This window comes from Aureobasidium namibiae (assembly GCF_000721765.1).
Source record: "Aureobasidium namibiae CBS 147.97 unplaced genomic scaffold scaffold_16, whole genome shotgun sequence".
Taxonomy (NCBI): domain Eukaryota; kingdom Fungi; phylum Ascomycota; class Dothideomycetes; order Dothideales; family Saccotheciaceae; genus Aureobasidium; species Aureobasidium namibiae.
Window position 1 is genome coordinate 171610 of NW_013581193.1, and position 27972 is coordinate 199581.

The 27972-nt window shown below is 51.0% G+C and overlaps 10 protein-coding genes across 10 annotated transcripts; 6 read left to right on the forward strand and 4 right to left on the reverse strand.

The window, feature by feature from the left end:
• Positions 1–224: 224 nt before the first annotated feature.
• On the reverse strand, positions 225–882 carry M436DRAFT_84474 (Got1-domain-containing protein; the record flags this gene model as incomplete). The annotated part of the gene is made up of 5 exons (XM_013569231.1): positions 225–533; positions 595–610; positions 665–713; positions 775–801; positions 852–882. The coding sequence occupies 5 exons, from the start codon at positions 880–882 to the stop codon at positions 225–227; spliced, it is 432 nt and encodes a 143-aa protein (XP_013424685.1).
• A 211-nt stretch (positions 883–1093) lies between these two features.
• Positions 1094–2965, forward strand: M436DRAFT_53692 (uncharacterized protein; the record flags this gene model as incomplete). Its single annotated transcript, XM_013569125.1, has 2 exons — positions 1094–1338; positions 1399–2965. The coding sequence occupies 2 exons, from the start codon at positions 1094–1096 to the stop codon at positions 2963–2965; spliced, it is 1812 nt and encodes a 603-aa protein (XP_013424579.1).
• Positions 2966–5250: 2285 nt separating this feature from the next.
• M436DRAFT_84476 (uncharacterized protein) lies at positions 5251–8958 on the forward strand (the record flags this gene model as incomplete). The annotated part of the gene is made up of 1 exon (XM_013569232.1): positions 5251–8958. One exon carries the CDS (start codon positions 5251–5253, stop codon positions 8956–8958), a length of 3708 nt encoding a protein of 1235 aa, XP_013424686.1.
• A 524-nt stretch (positions 8959–9482) lies between these two features.
• Positions 9483–11066, forward strand: M436DRAFT_66298 (uncharacterized protein; the record flags this gene model as incomplete). The annotated part of the gene is made up of 3 exons (XM_013569181.1): positions 9483–9621; positions 9696–10735; positions 10794–11066. The coding sequence occupies 3 exons, from the start codon at positions 9483–9485 to the stop codon at positions 11064–11066; spliced, it is 1452 nt and encodes a 483-aa protein (XP_013424635.1).
• A 1905-nt stretch (positions 11067–12971) lies between these two features.
• M436DRAFT_84478 (galactose oxidase) lies at positions 12972–14436 on the forward strand (the record flags this gene model as incomplete). The annotated part of the gene is made up of 3 exons (XM_013569233.1): positions 12972–13178; positions 13232–13668; positions 13809–14436. The coding sequence occupies 3 exons, from the start codon at positions 12972–12974 to the stop codon at positions 14434–14436; spliced, it is 1272 nt and encodes a 423-aa protein (XP_013424687.1).
• An 800-nt stretch (positions 14437–15236) lies between these two features.
• Positions 15237–16652, reverse strand: M436DRAFT_53753 (pantothenate kinase 4; the record flags this gene model as incomplete). Its single annotated transcript, XM_013569135.1, has 2 exons — positions 15237–15489; positions 15550–16652. The coding sequence occupies 2 exons, from the start codon at positions 16650–16652 to the stop codon at positions 15237–15239; spliced, it is 1356 nt and encodes a 451-aa protein (XP_013424589.1).
• An 858-nt stretch (positions 16653–17510) lies between these two features.
• On the reverse strand, positions 17511–19115 carry M436DRAFT_31977 (UPF0016-domain-containing protein; the record flags this gene model as incomplete). The annotated part of the gene is made up of 3 exons (XM_013569046.1): positions 17511–17575; positions 17627–18619; positions 18704–19115. Coding segments are annotated over 3 exons (1470 nt in total), but the record flags the coding sequence as incomplete, so codon positions are not given.
• A 1286-nt stretch (positions 19116–20401) lies between these two features.
• M436DRAFT_53593 (uncharacterized protein) lies at positions 20402–22962 on the forward strand (the record flags this gene model as incomplete). Its single annotated transcript, XM_013569104.1, has 4 exons — positions 20402–20483; positions 20627–21881; positions 21930–22757; positions 22812–22962. The coding sequence occupies 4 exons, from the start codon at positions 20402–20404 to the stop codon at positions 22960–22962; spliced, it is 2316 nt and encodes a 771-aa protein (XP_013424558.1).
• A 367-nt stretch (positions 22963–23329) lies between these two features.
• M436DRAFT_75229 (aldehyde dehydrogenase) lies at positions 23330–24820 on the reverse strand (the record flags this gene model as incomplete). The annotated part of the gene is made up of 1 exon (XM_013569234.1): positions 23330–24820. The coding sequence occupies one exon, from the start codon at positions 24818–24820 to the stop codon at positions 23330–23332; it is 1491 nt and encodes a 496-aa protein (XP_013424688.1).
• A 953-nt stretch (positions 24821–25773) lies between these two features.
• On the forward strand, positions 25774–27463 carry M436DRAFT_53586 (alcohol oxidase; the record flags this gene model as incomplete). The annotated part of the gene is made up of 2 exons (XM_013569103.1): positions 25774–26864; positions 26926–27463. The coding sequence occupies 2 exons, from the start codon at positions 25774–25776 to the stop codon at positions 27461–27463; spliced, it is 1629 nt and encodes a 542-aa protein (XP_013424557.1).
• Positions 27464–27972: the final 509 nt, after the last annotated feature.

Consider the following 27972-nt stretch of genomic DNA (forward strand, 5'->3'; position numbering starts at 1 on the left):
TTCTCCCTCATCCATGACACGATTGTGCGCTCTTTTGTGTTGTATTCTGAACTGATGCTCTTTGGATCTCTGGTTCGTCGTAATCGTGGAGTTCGTCATGTCTTTGTTCTGTGTCCTTCTCGTTCCAGTTGTACTACGGCCAGCTCTTTTCAGCCATGACAGTCAGGAGAACATTGACCGCAACACGTTCGAGGTATCTCATAGCACATAAGCTCTTTCTTCTCCTAGACAGGCAGATCCTTGTTCTTATTTCCCTCTCCGGCTTTTTCTCCAGCCTTTTGCAAACCCCTCGCAAGGTACGGTCCCACGACAGGAATGTTGTAAGCAAATCCAGCTATCGTCTTGAAGAACTCGCCAAACAGTATGAAGATGCCGTAGATCTCGACGAGGAAGCCAATCAATGGCCAGCGGAGGAGAATTAGTATGATGCCTGCGACGAAAGCTGCTGTGCCCTTAATCTTTTGACGGCGAGCGAAGAAGAGGAATGTGCGTTGAACTCCGAGGAGTAGGGTAATTCCGGCTAGGAAGAGAATCTGTGGGAGGGTTTGTGAGTGGTGGGGTTTGTGGGTGGGTGGATGTTGTGGATGTGCGTACGTTGCCCATGGCCAACCTGTTTGTCTTTGGTCAGTAGGGTTGTTGTAGATTGAGCAGTGGTTGAACTTACATTGAGCGATCAAAAAACATGATCACTCCTCCGATCAAGAAGAAGCCTCCTGCATCAAACATTAGAGCTGCTCGTGCGATGAATGCGACTACGCGCGCATCCTCACCTACCTCCGGAGCAGAAGGCAACCCCAATCTCTGCATTCGGATTAGTATGTATCTGCAATCGCCAGACAGCATATGCTTACTCTGGGAGTCTGAAAGCCACATGGTAGGCATCTTGGCGATTGATTTGTGGTGTAGTGTACGGAGTATAATCTTTGGTCTTGCTGGTCGGAAGTTCAAGAAAGGTGGGAGACGTTCCGCGCGTCGCGAAAGCGACAAAACGAATTCCAGCCTCGGGCGACCACTTTCCTCTTCCGAACCAACCATCTTCCAACAATACCTTACTCTGTCTATGGATTGGCTGTAGTTGGCCAACCTCGCTGGTATGGGTATACCGCACTTGACGCGCTCGCTGTCACCCTACGGCGACAAAGTCGTCCTTCCACAAAATCCTGCGGATGACCAGAATGCCATCATCGATGGCCCTAGTCTGGCATATCATGTCTTCTATGTGTGCATAGCTCGTAGAACAGGTGCTAGGAATGCTCTAGATGCCACTCCGACATATCAAGAACTAGGCCAGGCCGCCGTGAACTGGCTCGAGCAGATCGAGACATACGGACTGAAAATGTATGTCGACTACTGAGGTCCGTCCAGAGTAAGTGGCTGATTTTCCTTTTCCTCTCACAGCAAATCCGTGTTTTTCGATGGATTGTTGCCATTGTCCAAACAGAGTACGAGATTGTCTAGGCTACAGAGCTATGCCAACCAGCTTGTTACTTTCAAGGCGCTGAACAAGGAGGATTTACCTTCTCGCATGGAAAATGTTCAATCTTCCAAGTCCGACGTCTTGAGTGCTGTCGTCTCTTCCAATCGACTCAAGGCTCTGCCTGCACCTCCATTCCTGGTCCCTTCAGTAATAGAAATGCTTCTGGAAAGTCGTTTCGATTTTCTGGTCTCGGTCATTCCTGGTGAGGCGGATGCATACTGTGCAGAGGCTGCTAGACAGTGTGGTGGTGTCATCTTCACGAGCGACTCGGATCTGCTAGTACACGACCTGGGAGAATCTGGAAAGGTGATTCTCTTCCGAGATCTCGAAACCATTCATCTACCAAGCCGAGGAAAATGCCTAAAAACTCAGGAGTACCGTCCAGCTGCCATTGCTAGGCGGTTCGAGCTGCTAAATCTGGTCAAATTGGCCTTCTTCATGTCCCAGGATCATCACAAGAGTCTCACTGAGAACATTAGGCTCGCAGCAAAGGACACACCAATGTCAGCTGGTTTTGCAGAGTTCGCAGAAGAGTATGGATCTTTACCCGAGTTGTCCAAATTGGCCATGGCAGGAATGGCTTATGAGGCAAAAACATCGAAAGCACTTGCTCGTCTGGATCCAAGGATATCGGAGATCGTCCATCTAGTCCGCGTAAAGGATAACCAAGAGGCACCGTCAGATCTGCAGGATTCCGAGGATCTGAACATGTATCTTCCATTCGTTATTGACGACCCGACTCGAACATCTGCCTGGCGGTCTGGTGTCTCAATCCGAGCTCAGGCGTATTCGTTGTTACGTGTGCTGAACTCGAGCATCACTCAAGTCACCGAATTCGAGCGAAAAGGCACTCGTGTGGCAGGAACGGTTGTTGAGCTCGACACCACATCCAGCCCGAGCACTGTACTCGAAGAGTGTCTGAAGTCTCTACAGCAAGATCTAGAACACAACTCATCACTATCCAGAGCAGCAAGATGGCGTGCTGTGGCAGTGAAGCTTGTCTGTCAATCCAATCTTGACAACGATAAGCCTCCACCACTCAGCGGTGATATCAGCAGACTTGTCACAGGCACGCGAGAAGGTATACTATCCTGGTCTTTCATTCACGCAAGTGGACAAATGCAAGCAGCGCTCTACTCCCTCCGAATGCTGTCCCAAATTTCCACCATTGCATTCAGCATCCTCGAATCTACCAATCACGAAATCATCCCATCATTACACAGCCTCATCACTTTACTCAGTGATTTACCCACCCTGAGGGAACTCTTGGATGAGAAGACAGCAAAAATCGACGGCGAGGCCGAGGCTGCTAGAGCAGCCGTGCTGAGCACATTACAAGGTCTAGGTATATCGCAAGACACCACGGAAACATCAATCAAGAAGAAGAAGAAGAGAAAGAAGAAGGGCGAGCACACTGGTGATCGCTCACCGCCAGGCGTAGCATGGAAATCCAACAACATGTTCAGCAATCTCGTACAGAAAGACTAGAAGCACTTCGAATGAGGTCACATCGTCCGCTACGATCAAACGCTTTACAACGACCAGACATGTCTGTGCAAAGACCGCATCACCAGACTTCTGCTCGGATCAGTGCACGGGGTGGCGGTGAGGCTCAATAGTTGCAGGTTGGAATCCGTCTTGCCTGGAGAGAGCGATCGTTAGGGCAGATCTTCAGGAGTGCTACAGTGGCTGGCCGTGTAAACGGGCAGCTGGGTGCCCATTGCTTCAGCTCTCAACGGACATGTCGTATGTACTCTTGTATATGTCACCTTTCGAACCCACCTGCATACAGTCCAGCGAAGAACATCATGTTTACGAGAACTCAATCCATGACCGGGGACTGGAAATGCTGTGTACTCAACTAGAGACTGCGTTCGACAAACAGACATCTTGCAACCTCCCCCACACTTTGCATCATGCACACCAAACCGTTTGCCTTGACACAAATAACCTATCGCGAATATGCGCGAAAGTGCTACCGGTAGATCGACACGGGGGCACTCCAGCGGCCTGGATCCTCTTCGACTATCTCATCAGTGATCTCCTGGTCATCTTTTCCACAAGTTGTTATCGATGTAAGAGCGGACGAGAGCGCAGGCACAGATCGTCCATCCGCCCCATGATGGAATCAGGCCCGCGTCTGGGGTCACCGGAGGATTTTAGACTCAGAAATGTGTAGATTGTCTTGCCGTGCTTCACAATGATCTTCCGGCTGCTAAATGGTACTCAACACGCAATAATGTAGTTGTATCCCAGAAATGTGGTCGCAAGTGTGAGCTCGCGTAGAAAGTGGAAATACATGCAGAGCCTCATGTTGTTTCAGGCATTCAAGCGTAAGATGACCGATGACAAGGATGGCAGCGCTTTGCAAAGGACAGCGGAGATAAAACTTTGTCTTCTGCGACGTCCCGCTGTTTGGTGTTTGGCCGTTGAAGGACCCTGCGCTGGAAGCCCGTCGGTGTTGTTTACCTGTCATGCACCCGGGCTGGTCGGCCTTTGCTTCATGGCTGCGTGAACCGAGATGGAAGGCCTGAGGGTCTACCAGGGTCCAAAAAGGCTGGAGCAATGGATAAAAGGTATAGCTTGACACAAAGACGCAGGGAAAGAGGTTTTGAAGCTCGACAGGCTTCTTCAGAAAGCTGTCATGGAGCCTATGGAAGGAAGATGCTTTTGACTAGACCGAGTCAAACTCGACGGCTCATGCGGCCCGCCGAAGAGGCTTCTCCGTGCCAAAGTGAGTTGGTGGCTCAAGCCAATCAAGTCGCGTGATGGCCATATGGGTCCGGGAACGTGGTTCGTTCATTTCTACCCCTGAGCCCAGCACGACGAGTGCCATGCGATGACCGGGATATTGGGCTAGCTTGTCTGTTTGAGGGTGTCGTGCTGCCGCTCTGGCGATGCGGGAGCGGTGTTGCGTGTTAGCCACGGTGGTCAGAGATATATGAAATGATGACGGGGTGGAAGTGGGAATGAGATGATGGTTCGGCAGGCACTTGTTGGAAGAAATAAAGCTACCTCTTTAGATTGCGTCGTGAGATGGCACGTCACTGGCAAGCTGAAACAAATGGTCGGCTCTCTTGCAGCGCTGGGTGGGTAGGCTAATGTGCAAAGGGATTCTGATCGATTGAGGGCAGTGGGATATTAAGGAGTGCCCGTCTTGTCATATCTTTGGGCGGATCGCTGAAAAGACGTTTCTTGGTCACCAAATACACAATTCCGATCAGCACAAGGCGGCAACGGTAGAATACAAGCGCGGAGAGAGCAATCTGCGGTATCCGCTGAAACGACGTCTGTGTGCCGCCTACTCTACTCGATTCTTTCCACGCCCGATTCGAGTCAGACTCGACGACCATCTTTCTTTCGGTTTGCCCTTTCGTTCACTTGCCATCCGTCGCATCGCCCGACCGGCACTCACTCATTTTTTGCAACTCACTCGACCCTTCGGCCGTCGCCAATCTCCTGTCAACATTCCTTAGCACCTGTCTACCAAGAACCCCACCAAACGCATACACACCTACATTGTCCCTCGACGGCCACCTGCCTCTTCGATCACTGCGCCATTTGCGCGTTTGCGTCTGCGAGGCCGACTGCATCTGAGCCACCGGCTGGTTTATTCATTCAATCGCCCTCCGTTTGCCTTTGCATGCATTGCACCACCTGACTTCCGGTTAGACCGCTCCATGGTGTGAGAGCACCATTCGACACTCGAAGATTCACTTCCAACTCCGCCGCTCGTCACTCTGACACTCTAATCCCACTGGAACACAATCAACATGCACCGATTCCTCAGCAAAAAGAACGGCGATGCGGCCTCAAGTCCGCTGTTACCGCCCACAACAAGCAACAAGAAATGGAAGAAGAACAAGAAAGACATTGTCGAAGAGAAGCCACAGCTCGATCTAGGATCTGCCTTGCCGTCGATTGACGACTTCCGCACCAGTCTTATTATGCCCAACCTCTCGACCAGATTCAGCATGCTCAGAGAGCAAGACGACCCGCACTCGTTGCTCGGAAAGGCTTCAGATGATAGTGTCCTCCAGCCTCAACGCAACTCTCGCCTGCTCGACTTTGGTTTCTCGAACAAGAACCTCAATGACATTGCCGAGGTTGAGTCCATCAACAGCTCCATCCGCCCACCATTTACCCTCGACCGAACTGGTTCATTTGCGTCCGAAGAGGGCTATGGAACTGACAATAACTCCAACCCGGATGGCAGCGTCATGACCCGCTCTCGCCCTGGAGAAGGCAATGTGTTATTCGGTGGTCGTCAGAAGGTCTACAAGATTGCCACAGGTTCCGCAAAAAGCATAGGAGGAAACAGCGAACGTGCCATGGGAGGAAAAATGCTATACGATGATGATATGAACATGTCGGCTTTCCAGAAGTACAGACAGCAAGAAAGGGAGAGGTTGCTCGCTATGGGCGCCGATTGGGATAGTGACAGTGCTCTACAATCTCCTGACACTGATCCTGAACGCCGTGCATCAGATGATCTTCCCAAGGGACTTGGTCTGTCCGGTACTGAAACTGGCTTCTCCTTCCTCAAGCGCAACAGCGATTCGACAACAAACTCGGTTCCCTCTCAAGATCCTTCCTCATCAACAGCAACTTCGGTCGCATCACAATCTATTGGCACTGCCATCTCAACTCCAGCAACCGTACCCAAAACATCACCAAATCCTACTGTACCCGGACTGGAACGATCAATGACCAAACGTCGTTTGTACGAGCAAGGTCTCAATCAGCACATCCAGGATCAACAAGCTTCGACCATGTCACGCCTCAATTCTATCAACCAGCGACAACGTGCTCCCACGCTTCCATCTGCACTTAACCACTCTAGAAGTATTGGAAATCTGCAGGATCGACGTGCGTACAAGCCATATGCTCTGCACAACACAACAACAAGTCCTCAGCTCAGAAGCGGCATGGCTCCGCTCAACACACTGGTCGCAAAGGTGGCCTCGAGCACATCCAGCCCAACAGTCTCGAGCTATCCACAATCTCCTATCAGTCCCGTCATTCCTGAAACTGAGGAGTACCAAGTCTTGCACTCGGCTCTCGAGCGCAATGACCACGGAAAGGCGACTGCTCTGGGCATGTTCAACAAGCCTGCTCAGCAGTTCGACGAGCAGCAGTATCTCAAGCGACAGATGCAGATGGGTCAGCCTAAGAGTGAGTCTCCGGTCGACACTCCGATCAAATTGTCACCAGTCAGTCAAGCCGAGACACCCAAGCAGGTTCCTGCAGAGCAACCACCTCTCAGCAAATTAATGTCAAGGGAAGGCGCTACCTCTCGACAAGCTTCAGCAGAGCACACTCCGCCAGACTCTCGTCTAGCACGATTCGACTCGGCCAGACAGAACAATTTCTCTCGCAACTCTCAGCGATCGCGTTCTCGCTCTATCTCCTCGAGGCCAGGAGCTATTCCTACCGCTTCTGCTCCCGAACCACCAGTCAATGCTGCTCTTGCTGTTTTCCAGCGTGCTGCTATGAACAATCGTGTTGCTCACGGAGATTCTCCAGAACAAGCGGCAGCTGCAACATTCGACAATCAACATTTCCCCCAACAACAACAACGACACAACGACATCATCGACAACAACCGCACGTTCTTTGGTGACAGTGATGACGAAGATGAGGTCGAGGAGAGACCTGATTACTCACGCCCAGCTTCCTCAGCTAGCCGCTACGGAGCTAACAATCAGCCGCCCGCCTCGCAACATCCTGCTCTCCGCGATGACTTCATCACCGAGGAGGACGAGGAGGAGGAAGAAGAAGAAGAGGAAGAACGTAGAGGCTTCCCCTTCCCCGAGCCTTCCATCAACGTCGCATTTGCTCAAGCTGGCGCTGATGAACGTGAAGACACTGATTCCCCTACGATTGGCGTGCACGAAGGCCTCGGAGGTATGATCAGCCAGCATTTGCGAAACAGGAGTGACGGATCTTCCATCTACCCTCCCAATGCTATATATGCCGATCGTGCCTCTACAATCAGTCGTAACACTTACAACTACTCGGATCGCCGCCTATCTGGCAATTCAAGTGCCTGGAACATCGACGAGCTTGATAACTATTACGGAGAGATCCCCTCGCGTGTCACGACCAACTCGACAACAGCCGCTTCTCAAGGTCAAGGACTCACTCCTCTACCTCTCAAAACCAACGGCTCACGGCCATCGACGTCCGACGACAATGTCGAAAGTGCTTCATGGCACCCACAGCATACTCGCGATACTAGCACCGCCACCCAAGCAGAACGCGAGGCATTTGCCAACGAATTGGAGGCTCGGAGAAGGGCCATCCAAGAGAAGATGAAGAGCATTGTCGAAAGCGAGAGCCGCGGACCGAGCCCAGGTCCTAGCGCAAGCGGCGCTCTCAAGGCTTTCGGTATGCTCAAAGCTAGACCCAGTCAGGAGACCATGAATCTGAGACAAACCAATGGATCGAGGCTCGGTTTGGGTCTCTCGGGTGCACATCCCATCGAACGCAATCCAAGCTACGAGGACAAGATATCTCAATCGACGAACGTTGGTGGTGCACAGTGGCCTCTTGGTCCTGGATCTGTGATGCCCAGTGCTAAGCCACAAGCAGACAGCGAGATTGGTCGTACACCTCCTCAACAGGCGAGAGAAAGGTCGCGCAATCGATCGGGCTCTAACGCTTCTCGAGCACGTTCACGCAGTCGTAACCGTGGTGAGGTTGGCATGGCAGTAGGTGGTGCTGAAGACGCACCTGCAATTCCTGGACAGCGACCTTCCCCCGAGATCAATTCATACAGATCACCATCGACCGAAGGCAGAGGCCGCCTGAGAAGCAATAGTAGAGCTGCAGGTCTGCACCCCAGCGCAAGGCCACCCATGGGTCCTTCGCCTTCTCAATCACCTGGAAGCTTTAACTCGATCATGTCTCCTCCCCTCGGCACCGCTTCGTCAGGATCGAGAACGCCTTTCTCAAAGCAGGCACCTGCAGTCATGCCTTCCATCCCTCTTGGAAAGCCTAGAGGAGAGACGCTACGGAAGAAGACCATTAACAAATTCGACATCTCGGAGCCCACGCTTGTGTCGTCCACATCCAACATCGATACTGTCGATTTGCCTCCTGGAGCATCGCTCAAGAATGGAATGGATGAAGTCTATGCTGTCGAACAAGCAGCAGTGGTCTCTCGCCGTCGTAAGCTGTTTGGATTTGGCAGAGAGGGGTCGTCCGACAGAGAGAAGACTCCCGACAGTGTTTCATCGCCACCAATGAACGGTTTCACTTCTCCGCCCATGCGTTCTATTGTGCCATCATTTGGATCGCAGGAGCCCATGGGCTCGCGCAAGCCTTCTGCCGAAGCAGTGAGCATTTACCATCAACCACTCCGTACCAAGCAGAGCTTCGACACAACACACACTACTCATACGACACAAACAGCAGCGAGCAACGCTCGCTTTGATGCTGTTGGCTCGCCGGTCCTCAATGAGGCAGGCATGTTCTGAGGAACGACTCTTCAAGAGTTTACACCGTTCTATTCTTTCGTACTAATCTTCGTTTCGAGTGAGCGAGGTTATGTTATTTTCTGTTTATACTGTTAGCGAATGGATGCGCAAAAGAGATACCAATTTTGCAGGAGTTATTGGGAGCCAAAAAAAAAACAAGGGGCCTCAAATGGCAAGACATGGATGTCTAGTTTTTCTCTTTTCTCCTTGTTGTGAACGAAACCTCTTTACGCAGTTCAGTTTCTAATTTACTTATCCTCAAGATTGCCTTTGTGTCTCTGTGCAGTGCCATGTCGTACGTGTGAGAGCTTGGTCGTGAGTGAAAGATCATGGCCGGTGTCGGCAGATGGATCTAGAATGACAAAAGTCAGGGTGACAACGCGTTGTCTTGCAGCCCCAGATTTCAGCTCGCGTTGGTGTAAAGTGTCGAACGAACGGCTTGCCATGTCAACAAGCTTTGTTTGTAAATCGTAACGTTCTTGGACTCCACTCGATCCTGCCTCCTGCATCATCAACAAGCAAACATGGCGAACCGTATGCATGCAACGCCCATGGACTTCCAGTACGAGAATGGCACTGGACCTCTAGACGAACGATCACCCTTTGCACAAGTAGGCCGCAACTCCCAGCGCAACAACGGCGGCAGCATCAACGACAGGAAGCGTACGTCCCCTGATGCTCACGTGTGATCATACCAAAGGTCCACTTCAAAAGTAGCTAATCGGGTTCCCTGACAGGCAGCTACGCAGTATTTGGATCACCTAACAAGTCGGTCTTTCCCAGCCTTCGCGAACCCGCTTCTCAGCCACATTTCTTTTCGTCGCCTAAACCTCTGCCTGCTCTGCCGCCATCTATGAGAAACAACCCTTTGTTCTCTACTCCGAGGAAACTGGACGTTGACGACTTTGCTTCTTCTGGCGGCGAGACACCCAAATCACCTGAGCGCAACGACGTCGACAGTGACGCTACCCCCGATATGAGTTTAAGGTCAAAGTTCTCCAGTCTGGACACCATGAGCAAGCCAGTATTCACTGCTGGTAGCAAGAAAGAGAAGGAGAGGGAGTCTCCATCACGCCGTCAGAGCTGGTGGAAGGGTATCAAGGACAGTATGGCTTCTTCACCACGTTCAAAAGACGACTATGCACATGGAGCCGAACGCAAGATCATGAGGAAAAGGAGCAAGGAACAAAAAGCCTTGGTTGCCCGAAGAGACAGCGTCTCGGACTCTGAGACAGAACAAAGGCCAATCCAAGTCACAAAATCACGCAAGGTCAGCGGCAAGCAGGATAAGAGCCTGGACATAGCCGCACCACCTCAAGATCTTCGACAACAACAACAGCCACCATTACAACAGCAGGAGCAACAGCAGACTCCACCTAGCAAACACTGGACTGTGACTCTGTTCGAATTCATCACCGCACATCCAACACTACCCCACGTTCTCTCCTTCTACGCCCAACTGCTTCTCAACATGTTCCTCATCGGCAGCATAATGTACATCCTTTACAGTTTCTGGGCCACCATCCGCGGCGACGTGGACAAAAAGACGAGCATCGCTGTTGCTGAAGTGCTATCTCAAATGGCAGCTTGCGCGAGAGATTACAACAACAACCACTGCGATCCAGCGATTCGCCCTCCTATCTTGGAAAATGCATGCAACAATTGGGAGCAGTGCATGAACCAAAACCCGCATAATGTTGGTCGTGCGAGAATCAGTGCGCATGCGTTTGCCGAGATCTTTAATAGTTTCATCGAACCCATTTCCTACAAAGCTATGGTGAGTTGCCCTTTCCGAACTCTGCTAGTTGAGTCTTGCTGACTGATGCGCGTTACAGATCTTCACAGTCCTGCTCATCTTCGTCACCATTGCCGGCTCCAACTTTGCATTCAGCGTCTTCCGCGACAAGGCGGCTGAGAATGCTAGTGCGCAGCATCATCACTATTACAATGGTGCTCCGCCTCCTACTCCCCAGCACTCGTACAACTCTGCGCTAGAGTGGAATAATCCGTATCAGCAGGGTCAGCAGTTGGGACTTGAGCCTGCGGCTAGTGGACAGTATGCGGCTGATAGGGAGGCTTCGCCGGTGAGGAGGCTGCAGTTTCGCTGAGCTTCTGTTCACTCTTGGTCCTGAAAGTGCATATGGAGATGTGCTTTTCTCTTTCTACGAATCTGTGGTCTTTCCTTTGTCTCTCTTTTCTTTGGTCATGATGGCGGCTTTCCGATACCAGCACAAGCGCTCTGTTTTTCTTTGCATTGAGAAAAAAAAAAACAGGCTGATAAAGGGGACAGTGGGAAGTCAGGTCTCTCTTCACCAAGTCTTGTTTTGATTTTCGAGGTTGTAGAACATATAAAAAGTCCAACAGCATTTTGCAATATTCTTGTTACTCCTTGTCTTTCCCCCATGATACAATATAACTATGCGCAGTTGTGAATATGAAGGACATGTTACAAGAGCCGCACTTGTCGACTGAGGTATCATTATCCCAACATCGCGTTTCTGCAAAAGAGCAGTAGATATGACCTTTCATTCTCTTGCCAATGGCTCATCCTTCGAACTCATCTCTTCTCCTATCCCTACAACCACCTGTTTCTTTATACATCTCTCTCCCCTGCCTCTTGAAGTTGTTGCTCCATGGCAGTGGCTCAAAGCACCGCCAACACCACAATGTCTTTGGCACCTCGTCGGCGAAACCAAGCAGAGACGCGACAAAGTTGACAATCAAGCAGACAATGGGGTCCACGATGAATGCCCAGGTGACGATGAGAATGGCAGCCCACATCAGGTATACCAAGCCTATCATGCCGTGTATTGCCAGCACAAGTAGGGATTGCCAAATGTTCAAGATCATTGCTGTTGTTACGGGGGGAAGGCTTTGACTGAACTGTGAGAATGAATGGGTGTGTGAGCCGATGGCGCTGATGGCTGGGTCGTATTTGATATGGATGGTGGGTCTGCGGCACAGGTGTGAAGTCGAGTCCTTGCTTCATGCGCGGCTGATAGCAATATCAGCATGCATGGGTTGGATATTATCGCATACTAGATTTTGTACAAACAGCTATACAGGAAGACATTCATGTTGAGCATGGTGGCATTCACTGGAGCTCAAGTACTCATAAACAGACCTTCCAACGTGAAGTTGTTGTGTATTCCTATGACCCACATTGGGCGTTTGCTTTTGGGTGAGCAGAAGAAAGCAAGCAGAAATCACCTACCTAGTATAGACAATCCATGAGAAGGCTCGTGAGCATTGTTCATCACTTTGCGATGCGCTGTATTGTCTTTCGAACATGGCAGGCAAATAAATGTTGCTGCTTCAGTGGTGGTTGAGCAGCAAAGAGTGTCTCGGCTTCGGGCGAGCCGTCGTTTGCCTTCCGTTGACTTTTCTCTGACCAAAAAGTCTTCCCAACTGCTTTTTCCTTCTGTCGTACCTCATGATCATTCTGATGTCCGTGAAATCCTTGCTCTTCAGCCCAACGCATGCGTATGGATTCGTTCGCAATTGGAAGAACATCACACGGTGGGCAAAGTGTGGTTGGGTGAGTGAAGCCTTGGATGTCAGTTATGATTTGACAAAATGGAATTCTGCCATAAATCCGCCCGCTTGGTGAGCTCCTCTTCCCGTTCCTCCTTTATGAGACTCCCGCTAATCCCAAATAGGCCAAGTGGTACGGCGTGTCACTCGTAAACGTTGTAAAAACGTGATATGACAAGATCCATGGTTCGATTCCGTGAGTGGGCATATCCTTTTTGTCTTTCTCTCTATCATGTATAGTGTGCAGAGCATGTCTTTTTGTCCTTGTTGTGAGTTTTTTAGCTTGTAGTTGGTCGTGTGGCTAGGTCTGACAGTGAATCTCTTGCTGTCTGTGAGCTCCTGGTTGTTGCTCAAACATCAAATGAAGCTCCCCCACTATTACATCATACGCGTGTTCCTTGACACTTGAATAAACATCCCTTTCTTGTGTCCTTCATCATACTTTCCAATACAATCTCGAAGTGACAGAAATCAAAATAATGGCAGAAGCAGCAGGTGTTCTGTATACAGTTGAGCATGTGATCGAGGGTGGCCTCGCACTAGCAAAAGGCATATACGACCCAACTCTACCACTCAAAGCAACCATCAGACCCATCACCGATGTGAATCTGCCACGAGTACACCACAGTGTGTCTGAAGTGAAGGGAAGAGCATACGTATTCGGAGGAAAGACCGATGGTGATCAAGTGAATTTCCTCCTCGAAATATCAGTGAACCAAATGGCTGACAAAACCACCAGCTCGCAGATAATGCCATGCACATAATCATCCTCCCTTCCTCTGGCATCGAAAGCACTGATTACAAATGCCTTGAATCAACATCTTCCTCGCCACCCGCAAGATACGGTCACAGCACCGCAGTGATCGACGACCAAATCTACGTCTTTGGCGGCTCAAACGCCAACGGACCTCTGGAGGAGAAAGGCAAAGTATGGGTGTTTGACACAGACACAAACTCATGGTCTGGTTTGAATGCTGCTGTAGGAGATGTACCTAAGGCTAGGGTGTGGGCGGCTGCTACTGCCAGTGTGCAGCCTCAACCCGAGCATCAGAGGACGGATGAGAATGTGGCTCCGCAGCTACCTCCTGATCCGGCGAAGATGGTGCCTGAGCCGTTGAGTCCGAGTACTTATGGTACTTTTGTTTTGTATGGGGGAGTTTGCGGGGAGAGCGAGAGGTAAGTCCTTCGTCCCATCCCGGATTGTCTGTACGCAGGAATCCATCGCATGTTTAGATGAGGGTATGCCGCCGCACACGGAGCAGCATGCAGACCTAACTTCACTTAGAACAGCACGGAATACTGACGCACAGCCATAGTACAAACTCAGAACTCTGGACCTTCGACATCGCGTCAAGAACCTGGTCCCAACTTCCCTCACCCTCAACTACCACTTCCTCCACAAACGCCAGCATAGCCCTCCACAACAACCGTCTCTACCTCGTCTCAGAAGCCTCAACCTACTACCTCGACCTCTCCTTTTCTGCGCCCTCATACAGCACATCCCGTAGCATAGGACCCACAGCATTGAGTCCCTGGTCAACCACACCATCCCCGAAGACGGAGACTAAATCACCACAACCATCTTCAACATCCCTCCTTCCAATAACCACAGGCCAAGGCCGCAACTACCTCCTCCACGTTCTCCCCTCTGCCCTCTCAACCCTCCAACTCCCCTCTTCCTCAACTACAGCCGCCTCCCTCAAAGACCGCGCCCGCAACGCCATAAGCAAGAAGAACGCGACTTACGACTGGGCAGAAGTGCGTTACTTTACTGCTGAAGGCGTCATGGTACAGGAAGGTCAGAACGGCAGGGGTATTGGAGGCAGGGAAGACTTTGCAGCGACAAAGGTCAAGGAAATCGATGGTGGGTGTATTTTCGTGTGGGGAGGATTTGTGGATGGAAGGGTCAAGGGTGATGGATTAATGGTCGAGGTTGAGAAGTAGAGGCGTTGATGAGATGGAACTGGGCCGCAAATTTCGAAACGTCCGGTTGACTCTGTGGCAGATTGTTAATCACTGTCGACGAAAAATGCTTCATCTCAAGTCGCAGTGGTTTAGTGGTAAAATTCGTGCTTGCCATGCACGAGCCCCGTGTTCGATTCACGGCTGCGACATTCGTTTTTGTCTTTTTGTATAGATCAGGTCGAACATCAGTTGCAATTGTTTTGGATGTTGTCGTGCTGGTAACCACTCGTCTTTTGGTTTTTTGTCAAGCTCAAGCTCCTGCCCGTGTGCAGAGTAATCTCCCGCTGACAATTCATCAACGTACTCGCTATCGAAAGGCACAATATCTTCCAGATGTGAGTTGCACCCAAGGAGACAGGAGAATTTATTGCTTCTCGATGGGTACTGCCCTGTTTCAGACCTTTGTGCAGTTTATAGCTAGTCAAATTCTTTGGTGGGTTGGGGAGCATCGATCGAGAATCGTGATACAATCAGCTCTCTGTGGACCTTGCTGCCGTCTGAAGAGAACTGTGCATTCTGATGGCTTTAACACGGCCTGTGAGTTGTTGTGAGAAGGCTGGAAACATCGGGTCAACGTTAGTTGGTGTCCAGGTAGAGAACGATGCAAACAGAGTCTGACAAGGTGGAAAGTAGAAATAATATCTCGGCCGTCTATTGTGTTATGAATCTATGCCATATGTATGCCATGTTTCTCAAAGAAGAGATCTAGCATCTAGCGATTGTGATGGTTATAGGAAAAGAGAAGTGCAAGAAGAGAAGAAGGAGAGGGAAAAGGCTCATCATTCCTCATCATGAACACTGGCCCTACGGCCAAAGTTCCTGGGTTGTCTCTTCAAGAATGCACCTACTGCACCGAGATATCCCTCGTGACGCAGGAAATATGCTTGTTTGTTGCCTTTGCTCCAGAATTTGATGGCAAAAGACAAAGTGTGAATTGTTTGACGGTGGCCACGGATGAAGCTGCCGCCAAAGTATATATGCTTGAGATTGTGTTTTTCGGACTGAAGGTAGGCGATTTGACCGATGTTGTTACTATTGCATAAAAGGTTAGTGGATTGCGAGTTGGAGGGTGTTGGCCAAGGGAAAACTAACCTGACTGCGTACAGCAGACTCCGTGAAATGTCTTGAGGTGCAAACATGCGGCCCTCGCCAATATCGAACTTGCGATCTGATTGCTGTTTGGCGGCACCTTCCGGCGTTGCTGTGTCGTATCTCTCTGGACCATCTTCGTGTTGTAGTTGTCCATCCTCAGCGTTTTGCTCTGCCTCTCTTTTGCGCTTGAAGACTTTGCCGAATGAACTGGCAATGGTTCTTTCGCTTAAGCCAATCTTGTCGTAGCCCATTCCTTGGCCGTAAATGTCACCGACTAGCAAGTCTACGGTCGAGTTGTCGCCTGCGTCTGCCATTGCTAGCATATCGTCGAATGTGCGTGCTCCGGTGAGCAGGGAAAGTAGACCCCAGAGGGTACCACCACCGAGTGATGTTCCGCCGATACGCTGGAATCTGGAAGGTCCTTCGACCTTGATCATACTCACACCACTGCCAATGTTGACAAGTAGATATGGGTACACGTCGGCGGGTGCATCGGTGTAGTGTATAAGGTTATCCTGATCCTCGTCGTGGTAGGTAAATACCTCATTCGGAATCTCGGTGATGAAGAAATCCAGACCTTGGATCAAACACTCCATCTCATCCTCTCTCATAACATCAACACCGAGTCTTTCCTTTATGCGATCGTAGTACTTGAAAGCACCACCACCGGTAGCCATGACGCAGAGCTCCGATTGCTTGCCGCCATTGGCTCTCTTTTGCTTCTTCTGCAACTCGCGCATAAACTCAATACACGTATCGATCTTCTCAGTCTCGAAGCGCAAGAAGTGTAAACGACCTCCCGGCTCTTTCGCACCGGGCTCGCGCGAGAAGTAGACGACTTTGGCAAGGGAGCCACCAATGTCTGCGGCAACGTGGCTGACGACCGAAGTGTGGTTTGGCAGGCGGATGTCGCGGCGGTCATGCTCATAGCCTTGTTCCTCGACTCCACTGTCGCTGGCGGGGGATTGAGCTTCGCCATTGTCGATTATGTAGGCTCCGCTGACGTTGATCTTGATGGTACCCGGGTCGACGATGCTGTGTTGCATGTCTTCGGCCGAGCTCGACACTCGTCGGCGCTTGAGCGGCGGGGGTCGGTCGGTCATTCCGGGTGATCCGTACGAGGGGCACACGACAGCGAGGGCTGGAACAAATTGTTGAGCCGTAAGGAAGCTGCGATTGGAAGCTTTGTGTCGCTGAGTTCGGTGTGACAAGGTCAAATCTGGCCGGAGAGATCGGAATGAGTTTTGTGAGAGAAGGACAGGTAGATGATCAGAAAAGGGGAGAGAGAGAACCAAGCAGAATAATGGTTCGACTTGTCTCGCAGTTGGTTGCTCACATAATTAAACAAAGTCCGTGTCCCCCACTAGACCGCTGCGGGGCCGAAAGAGACCCTGGGGATATATGCTGTTATCCATCGCAGCATGTTTGCTTACTGACGAGTCTCACTCGAGCAGAAGATAAGCAACCACTACAATCCACGCGTGATTTATGCATCACAGACACACCACACGTAGACCATTGGAGTTTCTCATGCTCTCGGACTCGGTGGAATCGCCTGTGTCTCGCGCTGGGTTCGGTCAGCAAGGCTCTCAAGAACAATGAGAAGACCATGAGTCGTGTAAGACAATGCGCGGCGTTCGGGATTATCTCCCACGCCCTGTTACCGAGTGGCCGAGGTCGAGGCTTCCGCAGGTCCATTTCCACCAAAAACTCCACGAACCATCATCATCGAACTCGGTAATGTCTCGTGTGATGCTCTTTACCGGCACAATATTCGGTCCAAGGATTGATTTCTTCGAATAAGAGATGGCGTTCATTAAGTGTATTGTATATCGCTTTTCCCCTTTTACACGAAGAAACCCTCCGCGTACCCATATCCTTTTGATGCTATGCAGACCAGCAAATGTTACCACCAAAACCTCTTTTAACGAAATCTCAATTGATATGTACGTCATCTAGTCGTACAAAGCCTCGAAAAAGTAGATGACTCCAAAGACCAGGAAGGCAATTGCTCCACCAAGGGTGACTGTCATGTGTTAGCTTTGTATCAATATTATAAGAGTCGAAATGTACTTACCAACCCTCAAGCTCACTTTACCAGCAAGAGCGCGTCCTCCGATGACAGCGATACCAGTGCAGATCATGTGTCCTGCAATGGCACCACCTGTCACCCACCAGTAGTCTTGTCCAGCAGCCATAGCAATGGTAGCAATCTGAGATCGGTCACCCCATTCACCGAGGAACGTCATGACAAAAGTCTGCACCCATGCAGGCGAAAGAAGAAGACCCAGAAGGTTGTTGAGTCCACCAAGTGCGTTGCTGACAGAAGCCTTTGCTCCACGACCAGATGGAGAGGGGGATCTCGAGTCATCCGATGAAGGAGATTGTGCGCGTGCAGGGAACTTGTGACGCGAGCCAGATCTTCTGCCACGTCCAGCCTCGAGAACGTATGGCGAAACTGATGATCGTCTGCGGCCTTCCTTGCGTGCGAGATGTTCCTTCTCTTCCAATTCAGCTTCAACCTCTTGCATCTCTTCTCCAACACCAGCATCCTTGTCCATCTCGAGACCCTCGCGCAGCAGCTTACCACCGAAGATGAGGAAGAGGCCAGCTGCGAGCCATGCAGTGAGATGCTTAGGGAGAAGAGTCGGTACCGCGTGGCCAAGAACGGCGGAGAGAATAGTCATAGTAATCAAAGCGGAGAAGGCGCCAGAGAAAACGACGAGCTGAGGGTGACGCATGGCCATGAGTGCGGCGACCAGGAAAGTCTTGTCGCCAATTTCGGAGAAGATGATCATGGTGAATGCGAGAACGAAGGAATGGAAAGGCTGAATGATGCCTTCTGTTCCGTCCCCAGGGATTGCTGCGGGTTGTTTCCCTTCGGTGTAGGGGAGTGTGTCTTTCAGAGTAGAGCCCACGGTATGGCTCAATGTCCCGGAAGATCCGGTGTCCACAGGCGCTACATGTGCAAATGTGTCCTTCTTTTCAGATTCCAATTCTGTGACTTTCTTGGGCGTAGTGGGTGAGTTCTCGTGAGGCGCATCGGGGAGGTCGGCCGGTTTCTGTTGAGCTGTGGTTAGTTGTGTCTGAGAGTTTCTGATGCAAGAGAGTCATACCTCAAGTCCCTGAGCACCCTTTGGTTTCCCGACGGGACTGGTCGCATCTTTGGCCTTTTCTGGCGAATCCTTGCCCATGCGCTCCTCCTCGCTATGAGGAAGCGGAGGTGCTTCCTTTGGTGTCTCTGGCTTCTTCTCAGCCTTCTCGCCAGTTTGACCTTGTACTGCCTTGTCTTTCTTGTTCCTTTCGGTGACGCCTCCTTCAGTGCCAGTGGTACCCTCCTTCGGCGCCAGACGGTTCACATCATCCATAACTCCGTCATTCTTCTCTGGAATAGCACCAAAGTCTGTTGCATCGCTTCCCTTCAACTTTGAGAGAGATGTAGGGAGAGGCTTCACCAGATCCTCTGCGACGGCGGCGGGCTTCTTCTTGTCCTCGGGGGTGATGTCGACAAATGGTCCTGCATGCGGTTTTCCATCCAGACCGTCGACAGGAGCGTCTTTCGTACCAACAACAGGCTTTCCCGTTGGTGCACGCGAGTTCGATGTGGTGATAGCGGTATAATCCTTCACGACGCCGCCAGCTGCTGGTGCCTTGGCCGCGAGTACTCCATCTTCCGCCTTTGGCTCAATGGCTGCCGCAGAGACAAGAGCGGGTAGAAGCAGTAGCAAGAGAGTCGAGGGGGGCGATCGCACTCTCATATTGGCGAATGTCGATCAGGATGTCCGGACTGTGTATGCGTCCTAGAATGGATATCGGTGGACTGCTGACGGAGACAGCTCTAGCGCAAGTTTGCTCCGAATCTCAATGCTCGAGTCCGAAACGTCGCCCGATAAAGTTTGGTATACAAACGTCAAGAGAAGAAAATGTGGAAGACGGTGAAGTAGAAGAACGGAAAACAATCAAGCAGAAGGGGAAAAGGGTGAGTTGAGGCGCAACAACTGTTTTTCAGGGACAACAACGATATATTCTGAGCGCCTCCTTTCTACAGTGCCAAGCAAGCTTCGTAATTGTCTTGCCTCCTGGCAAACTGCTGGGAACCTTGAAGTCAGGTGGAACACGTGTGTTGCATGCCTGTTTCTACAATCAGGCCTTGTAAGAGCGTCTTTGGGAGGTTTGATCTACGTGATGCATGTCCTACCTACGCCTTTGGCTTTGTCGAGGGGCCTTGTCGCGTGTCCTGTGTCAAGTGCTTCTCAGTCCTACTAAGCTTTGATGCTCACAGCTTCGTGCTGCATGTCCAACCATTGCAGCTCTGTGTACATCATAAGGGAACGCCTGTCTGCTAGCTTCGATGTCACAGAGTATTTTGTGACATGGCAAGTTCTTGAAAATGACACTGGAGTTGGGCACAGCACAAGTCAAAGGCCGCAATGTGGAATAGGACGGAAAAGGTCAGGGTCATCCCCGTAACCCCATGCCAAAACCTAACCCTAACCCCAACCAACCTTTTTTTGGAATTATCGTTTTTGAAGTGTTAGGGTTAGAACCGATTAGATAAGATCCAGCGGTCCTTCCTTCCTACTTCGTGTCTGTCATATGGAGAAATCATTTCCTACCAACAATTTTGTATACCAGTGCTTCTAAAGTCCTGTTCAAATCGATCTCAACACCACACTTGATACTGTAGTCGTGATGATAAGTAGATGAAAAGAGAGCTCAAGATGCGGAGAGTCACGTGGCACGCGATGGGGTAAATCGCGTCGTGTCGCGCGCGCCGCTGCCTTGTGTTGTCCTCACTCACACCGATCATCACATTCGCACAATCAAAGACCATCGATTTGAGTCGCCCAAGATGGCGCGTACGAGGAGTCAAAGTCGTGAGCCTAATGTTGAGCCGCAGCCAACAACCCGCCAGGTCAGAAGGGTCGATGGCGGTGCAGCGAGCAGCGCGCCGCAAGCTCAACAACGTAAGTTAAGTCCGCATACACCAATCTTGCGTCCTTCACTGTCCATCGAAGGCATTATGAATGCGTTGTTACTGCTTGCATCTGGTGATATGGACTGACACATGATGTAGCGCTTGAGCCTCTAGTTGAGTATCAGAGTGAAAACGAAGATGATGACAATGCCAGTGAAGGCCGCCAATCGGCAGACATCGATGAGGAGGAGGAAGAAATCTCAGATTTTCACTCTGCCCCCATCGATGATACCTTCTCTCAAACCGAACTCCAACAGCTCGATCCCGACGAGATGGAGAGCAACCTAGAAGAGCTCAATGCACAAGCTAGAAAACTCCTAGGTTGCTTCAAAACACGCACCGGCCAGCCAGATGAGCTCGAGTCTCTCATTCGCCAATCGCAAGATCCCGAATCGAGACAGCGACAGAAAGCTGATGGTTGCCGGGCGTCACTGGCACAGACACAGACCACATTTACTCTTGCGGGAGAATACCTCAAGCTTGACACCATCCTCCGAGCCTTGTTGAGGAAAAGAAGCACACAACCATTGCCCAAGGCTTCCCGAGCTTGGAGACCAGATGATGTTATTCACAAGGCCAACTTGGCTGTCTTTGTGCACATCGCCATTACTCAAGCCGATGATGGAGATTTGGCAGATGCCTTGGTAACTGCAGACCAAGACTTTGCTTCGCCTTTTGTACGCGGGTTCACAAGACCTGGAGCTAAGCCGCAGACTGGCTACAGCACTCTTGTCTCAGAGACATTTGAATTTGCTCTGGAACTCAGGACTCAACTTCTTGTCATTATGCTTAATAACGCGAACCCAACCCAAGATACCGCTGCAGGAATGATTCAGAGTACGATGCTTAATTTCGATGCAGACGCTGATGATTACGAAGAGGAAATGGGAGCCATGCTGAGTCTCCAGACCGCTTTGTCTCACAGTCGTCATGCCAAAGGATGGGAACATCTTGATCCCCATGCCTTGGAGACCGACAAATATGCCGAAAAAATTATTCAACGTACTGAAGAGATCAGAAGGCTGCTGTTCAGTGGTATCGACAACCCCTTTGTTGATACATTGGCAAGCTTAGATTCCGGCTTGATCAGACTGCAGGAGCGATTCCCTCGTGAGCAGTTTCAGAAGCACCTGTTAAAATGGTCCAACTTGCGGCTTTCGGAGATTGACGACAGCATTAGGAAGCTGGGTGGAATCGATGAAATAGTCGGTGCCTTGGAGGACGAAATCAGGCAACGTCTCGACAACCCAGATGCATACGTTGATGAGGACCAAGAGGACCGAGAACCACTGTCGAGCATCGAAAGCAGTACTGCAGCCATGAGCAATAACACTCCGCCTGTGCCAACATCGAGGTAAGAACATCTTATGCAGAGCATGTATCTAGACTAATCTTCCAATAGCACAAAGATACCAGCCAGACCTTCCGTCTTGTTCAGAGGTCGTCCAGGCACATCTACCAGTGCTCCAACATCCGCTACTGCACGCAAGGAACCAGGAATAGCACGAAATGATGCTCAAGTCACCGAAGCTGTAGCATCGTCCGCTGCCTTAACACAAGATCGTCCAAGACTGACTGGAAAGCTGGCGATAGCAAACGCACGCGATGAACAAGAACGTCAAAAGCGACGATTCATCGACCCTCAACCTAATGGCGTGAGAATTTCTGACGACATGCTCGAGTCTCAGTCTGCTTCTCAGCGGCGACTACCGGACACGCAGGAGATGGAGATAGATCCCGTTTTGAGTGGCGAAGTGGAAGACCCGAGTGAAGACGAGGGTTATCAGCAGGACCAGCGCAATCTTCCTGGCCGCAGACTTCCGCCAAGATCTTCGACTGTACCCTACCGAGCTCCAGCCCAAGCAGAAAGCACCCAGCCGGAGCGTCGTCACATCGCCTCTGAGCTTGACACTCCAAACAAGCGACAGCGCCAGAACCCTGGTCAGCTTGTTGTGCCTTATCAAGCAACTGCTGATGATGATGTCAACTCTTACAAGATTGCATCTACCATCACCAGGCTAAACCAAGCAAGTACTTACAAACCACAAAGGGGACGCAAGCCGTGGACCGACGAACAGGTGGGAGCTCTGGTCAGATTAATCAGAGACCACGGCATATCGTTTGCCCACCTCAAGAGGATTGACGACGCAAGGGACAATCCGGCACTCGAGGATCGAACTCCCGAGGACTTTCGCTTCAAAGCTAGGGAGATGAAGGTCAAGTACCTTATGTAAGTCCTATCAAGCTCTGATTAACTCTCGCTGCATGACCAACACAGCCGTAGGTCCCATAAACCCCTTCCTGAGAATATGGAGTTGATTCGACTGGGTAAGAAGGAGATTGAGAAGGTCAATACGGTGGTATTTTATGAGCAGGAGCCTCAACGTGAGCGCGCCCGCATTGTTTCAGTTTCTCCAAGAGCATCGCCCGAGTGATGTTGCTCGGAGGAGGTCAGATTGTACTTTCCTTACATATATATTCTTTTATGGCACCATACGTTCGATTTAGTCTATACTGTGCTCCATGCTCAGGACTGCCCTAGAGCTCTCTCAAGAGAACATTCTAAACATCGACCCAGGCAGTGTTCAATCTTGAATCAATACTAGCCTACCATGCTACATGACTCCTTTGTTTGCAGGTGGATGCATAGGATGTTATGATTAAGCTCTTCCCATGACAACCATAGCGCTTGAAAACTCGCCCTAAGCAGAGCTCAGAAACTAATATGCTAACAAACGTGACTAGAATTGGTATTTACATAGAACAGATATACATGTGTCTTTGACCTCAAGAACATGAAATTTACAACTTGGCAAAGACAGTACCGACAACACCACCCATCTCAACCAGAGTGCTCTTATTCTTAACCCAGGCCTCGAGTCCCTTGCGGCCATTCTCCACACCCACACCACTGAGTTTCCAACCACCCACGGGCATCTCAGCAGGACTCTCACCCCAGGTGTTCACCCAAGTAATGCCAGCTTGCAATTGAGCAACAATCTTGTGAGCGGCGTTGATATCGTTGGAGAACACACCAGCAGCCAATCCCATAGGTGTATCGTTAGCACGCTTTACAACCTCTTCCACGGTATCGTAGGGCAGGATTGACATCACAGGGCCAAAGATTTCTTCCTTGACGATGCGCATGTCGTCAGTGCAGTTTGTGAAGATTGTGGGCTTGACCCAGAAGCCATCTGAACTTGCTCCCGCGAAGGATGGTTTGTCGAAACCGCCGTAGATGAGTTTGGCTTTGTCTTCATTTACACCATGACGGATGTAATCGAGAACTTTTTGGTAGTGGACTTTGCTGACTAGAGGGCCAAAGTTTGTGTTTGGATCCATGACATCTCCTGCGCGGACGTACTCCATCTTTTGGATGAGGCGCTTTTCGAATGCCGGGACCATCTTTCTGGGTACGAAGACGCGAGTGCCGTTTGTGCAGACTTGGCCGGTGGAGAAGAAGTTTGCCATCATGGCGCCGTCGACGGCGTTTTCGACTGGGCAGTCGGGAAGGACGATTAAAGGTGATTTGCCGCCGAGTTCCATGGTCACGTATTTCATGTTACCAGCTGCCGAGCCGGCGACCTTCATGCCGGTGCTGACTTGACCTGTGAAGCTGACTTTTGCGATCTTGGGGTGAGCAGTCAGGTATGCGCCGACGTCTCCGGCTCCTTGGACGACGTTGAAGACACCGGCGGGTACACCGGCCTCAGTGTAGATCTCAGCCAGAATCTGTGCGTGGAGAGGAGTGAATTCTGAAGGCTTGTAAACCATACAGTTTCCTGCTGCCAGACAAGGCGCAGACTTCCAGAGAGCGATTTGGATAGGGTAGTTCCATGCACCGATACCTGCACAGACTCCCAGAGCGTTCTTGGTAGTATACACCCATGCATCTGGACGAATTCGAGTGGTTTCGCCGTTCAGACCGCCTGAAGCAACCATGTTGGCATAATACTCGAGCACATCGGCACCAGTGACAACATCCACAGTGCTGGTTTCCGAGAAAGGCTTGCCGGTGTCGTGTGTCTCGACCTTTGCAATCTCATCATTGCGTTCCCGGAGAAGAGCCACGGCCTTTAGTAGGATACGAGATCTTTCGATTGCAGGAGTGGTGGACCATGACTGGAAAGCTGATTGGGCAGATGCAATAGCTTTGTCAATGTCGGCATGGGAAGCGATTTGGATCTCTCCTACGGGCTTTGCAGTAGCTGGATCCACTGTTTGGAAAGTCGAGTGTGAGGTTGCGTTCTGGCGCTTGCCATCGTAGTACAGTTGGCGGAGAGGATAAGTCATGATATTCGTTCTGGATGATTTTTTGTTTGTCTCAAGGTTGTCCGGATACAGCGGGTGAGTGAGAGGTCTTTGTTGCACGCGATGGGATCCCAGATGTTTGCTAGAGGCGATAAAAATATCGCCGACGCCTTGCTGATAAGGCACAGACTACTTTTTCGAAAGCGATTGACGTGCGAGGAGCGGGGAGGGCGCTGAGACGTTCCAATGCTCGGCCAAGCCAGCGGCCAGAGCTCGTACGTAAATTCTCTAGCTCGGTTGACAACAATCACCATCGCGATAGCATCAGCGTCCTAAATGCTCGAGCACACCATCGAGGACACGCCACAATCGGCCGGCTTACTCTACGGATGCATGGAACAGCTCATGCCAACCACTCCCCCACGAGCAAGCAACTGATAGCTTGACTCGTTTATCAGAGCTGATAAGTAGTAGGGGATTCCACACCTTTTCTGGTAGCAAAAAATACGACCCCTGGTGACCCCTCCTCTTGGTTCTCCAACAACTCTGGAAGGCCAGCCGATCGACACTGCAAGAGTCAGCCCTGATCTGGGCCTAGGGCGGGCGCGTCTTTTGGAGCAGTCCGTAACGAAAAACTTCAGACGCGCAAGCAAGCACCTTGGTGAACCGTGAACCTTTCGACTAACGCATGAATCGAGCGTGCCTGCCCGTTGATCAAGGATTCAGAGATTAATTGGCGAGAGAGGCGCCGCCGACGACTTGGGTAGTTTGGTGGGCCGCTTAGAGTTTCGATACTGATAGGACGGTACTCGATCAAACCGAGCAGCTTGCTTGCTACAGATCCCACTGGACGGTTGCAGGAGCTTGCCCGCACCAAAGCTTTTTCCCTTGTATATAGGTCGTCCCGCCGAGACCCGTGTTTGGGCTTTCTTCTTTTTTCCCTTTATCTCCTCTTCTTCTGTCCTACACTCATTGGAGGACACTGCTTGCCCATCATGACCACCACACACTTGCCTTCGAACCCCGAGAACCACTTTGACTTCGTTATCGTTGGCGGAGGCACTGCAGGATGTGTAATTGCAAGCCGTCTTTCAGATTACCTTCCGAACAAGAAGGTTCTCTTGATCGAAGCCGGTCCCTCGGACTTTATGGACAACAGAGTCCTTCTGCTCAAGGACTGGTTGAACCTCCTCGGTGGTGAACTCGATTACGACTATGGCACTACCGAGCAGCCCATGGGCAACTCCCACATCCGCCACTCTCGTGCAAAGGTCCTCGGAGGCTGCTCTTCTCACAACACCCTTATCTCCTTCCGCCCCTTCGAGTACGACTGCAAGCGTTGGGAGGCTCAAGGTTGCAAGGGATGGAGCTTCAAGACGTTCATGCGTGTTCTGGACAACATCAGAAACTCGGTCCAGCCCGTTCACGAGAGACACCGCAACCAGCTCTGCTTGGACTGGATTGACTCGTGCTCGACTGCCATGGACATCCCTGTCATTCACGATTTCAACAAGGAGATCAAGTCCAAGGGTGCCTTGACTCAGGGTGTTGGTTTCTTCTCCGTTTCATACAACCCTGACAACGGCCACAGAAGCAGTGCTTCGGTTGCTTACATCCACCCCATCCTCCGTGGCGACGAGAAGAGACCTAACCTGACCGTCCTCACCAACGCTTGGGTCAGCAAGGTCAACGTCAAGGGCGACAAGGTCACCGGTATCAACGTTGCCCTCCAAGATGGCTCCAAGTACACTCTCAACGCAAAGGCCGAGACCATTCTCTGTGCCGGTGCCGTCGACACTCCCCGTCTGATGCTTCTGTCTGGTCTCGGTCCCAAGCAGCAACTCGAGGAGCTCAACATCCCCGTTGTCAAGGACTTGCCTGGTGTTGGTGAGAACTTGCTCGATCACCCCGAGACCATCATCATGTGGGAGTTGAACAAGCCCGTCCCCATCAACCAGACCACCATGGACTCTGACGCTGGCATTTTCCTCCGCCGCGAGGCTCCCGATGCAAACAACGGAGATGGCGACATTGCAGATATCATGATGCACTGCTACCAGATTCCCTTCTGCTTGAACACTTCTCGGTAAGACACGCCCCTTCCACACCTCACCTCAAAGCAAACCAGCTAATCCGAACCGCAACAGTCTCGGCTACGACACCCCCATCGACGCCTTCTGCATGACCCCCAACATCCCCCGCCCCCGCTCCCGCGGCCGCCTCTACCTCACCTCCGCCGACCCAACCGTCAAGCCCGCCCTCGACTTCCGCTACTTCACCGACCCAGAAGGCTACGACGCCGCCACCATCGTCGCCGGCTTCAAAGCCGCCAGAAAGATCGCCACACAAGCCCCCTTCAGCGACTGGATCAAGCGCGAAGTCGCTCCCGGCCCTGCCGTCACCACTGATGAGCAGTTGTCAGAGTATGGACGCAGAGCAGCACACACGGTTTACCACCCCGCTGGCACCACCAAGATGGGTGATGTGAGCAAGGATGATAAGGCGGTTGTGGATCACGAGTTGAAGGTCAAGGGACTCAAGGGAGTCAGAATTGCTGATGCGGGTGTTTTCCCTGAGATGCCTACTATCAACCCCATGTTGACTGTGTTGGCTATTGGCGAGAGAGCTGCTGAGATGATTGCCGAGGCTCACGGCTGGAAGGGTATGGAGAGACAGAAGTTGTAAGAAGCTCTTGCTTGCAAGAGGCCTTACGTTTGGAGAAAGAGAAGATAAGTTTGTTGTTTGTATATATCAGAGGGGAAGGCAAGATATCCGAAGGCGCAAAGAAGGTGTTTGTTAAGAAAAATATTCAAATATACCCAAATTCATTTATCAATCGAAAGCACTTTTCCATTTGCACTGTGTTCAGGTCTTCTAAGTTCTCATGACATGGCTATGAGCAATTGATGCTCGCTATCAAATTGAAGGTCTTGTTCGTATCTTGCTATCTCTCTAGATGACTACAGAGTACGAAACAAACTGACGCTGTGTTCGTATCGAGAGATACCGGACCAGCATTCTATAAAGGAGTGCACGGGCGACGAGACTGCCCTCCGCCGTGGAAATCCCAAAGTGCTACAAATGAAGTTGTTGCATAGCTTGTAGCGGAGGTAATGATAGCACACTCTGTAGAGAATCGAGATAAGGGCCCTCGTTCAAGCCGGCTTGCGTAATACGCGTCTTGTAGAAGACTA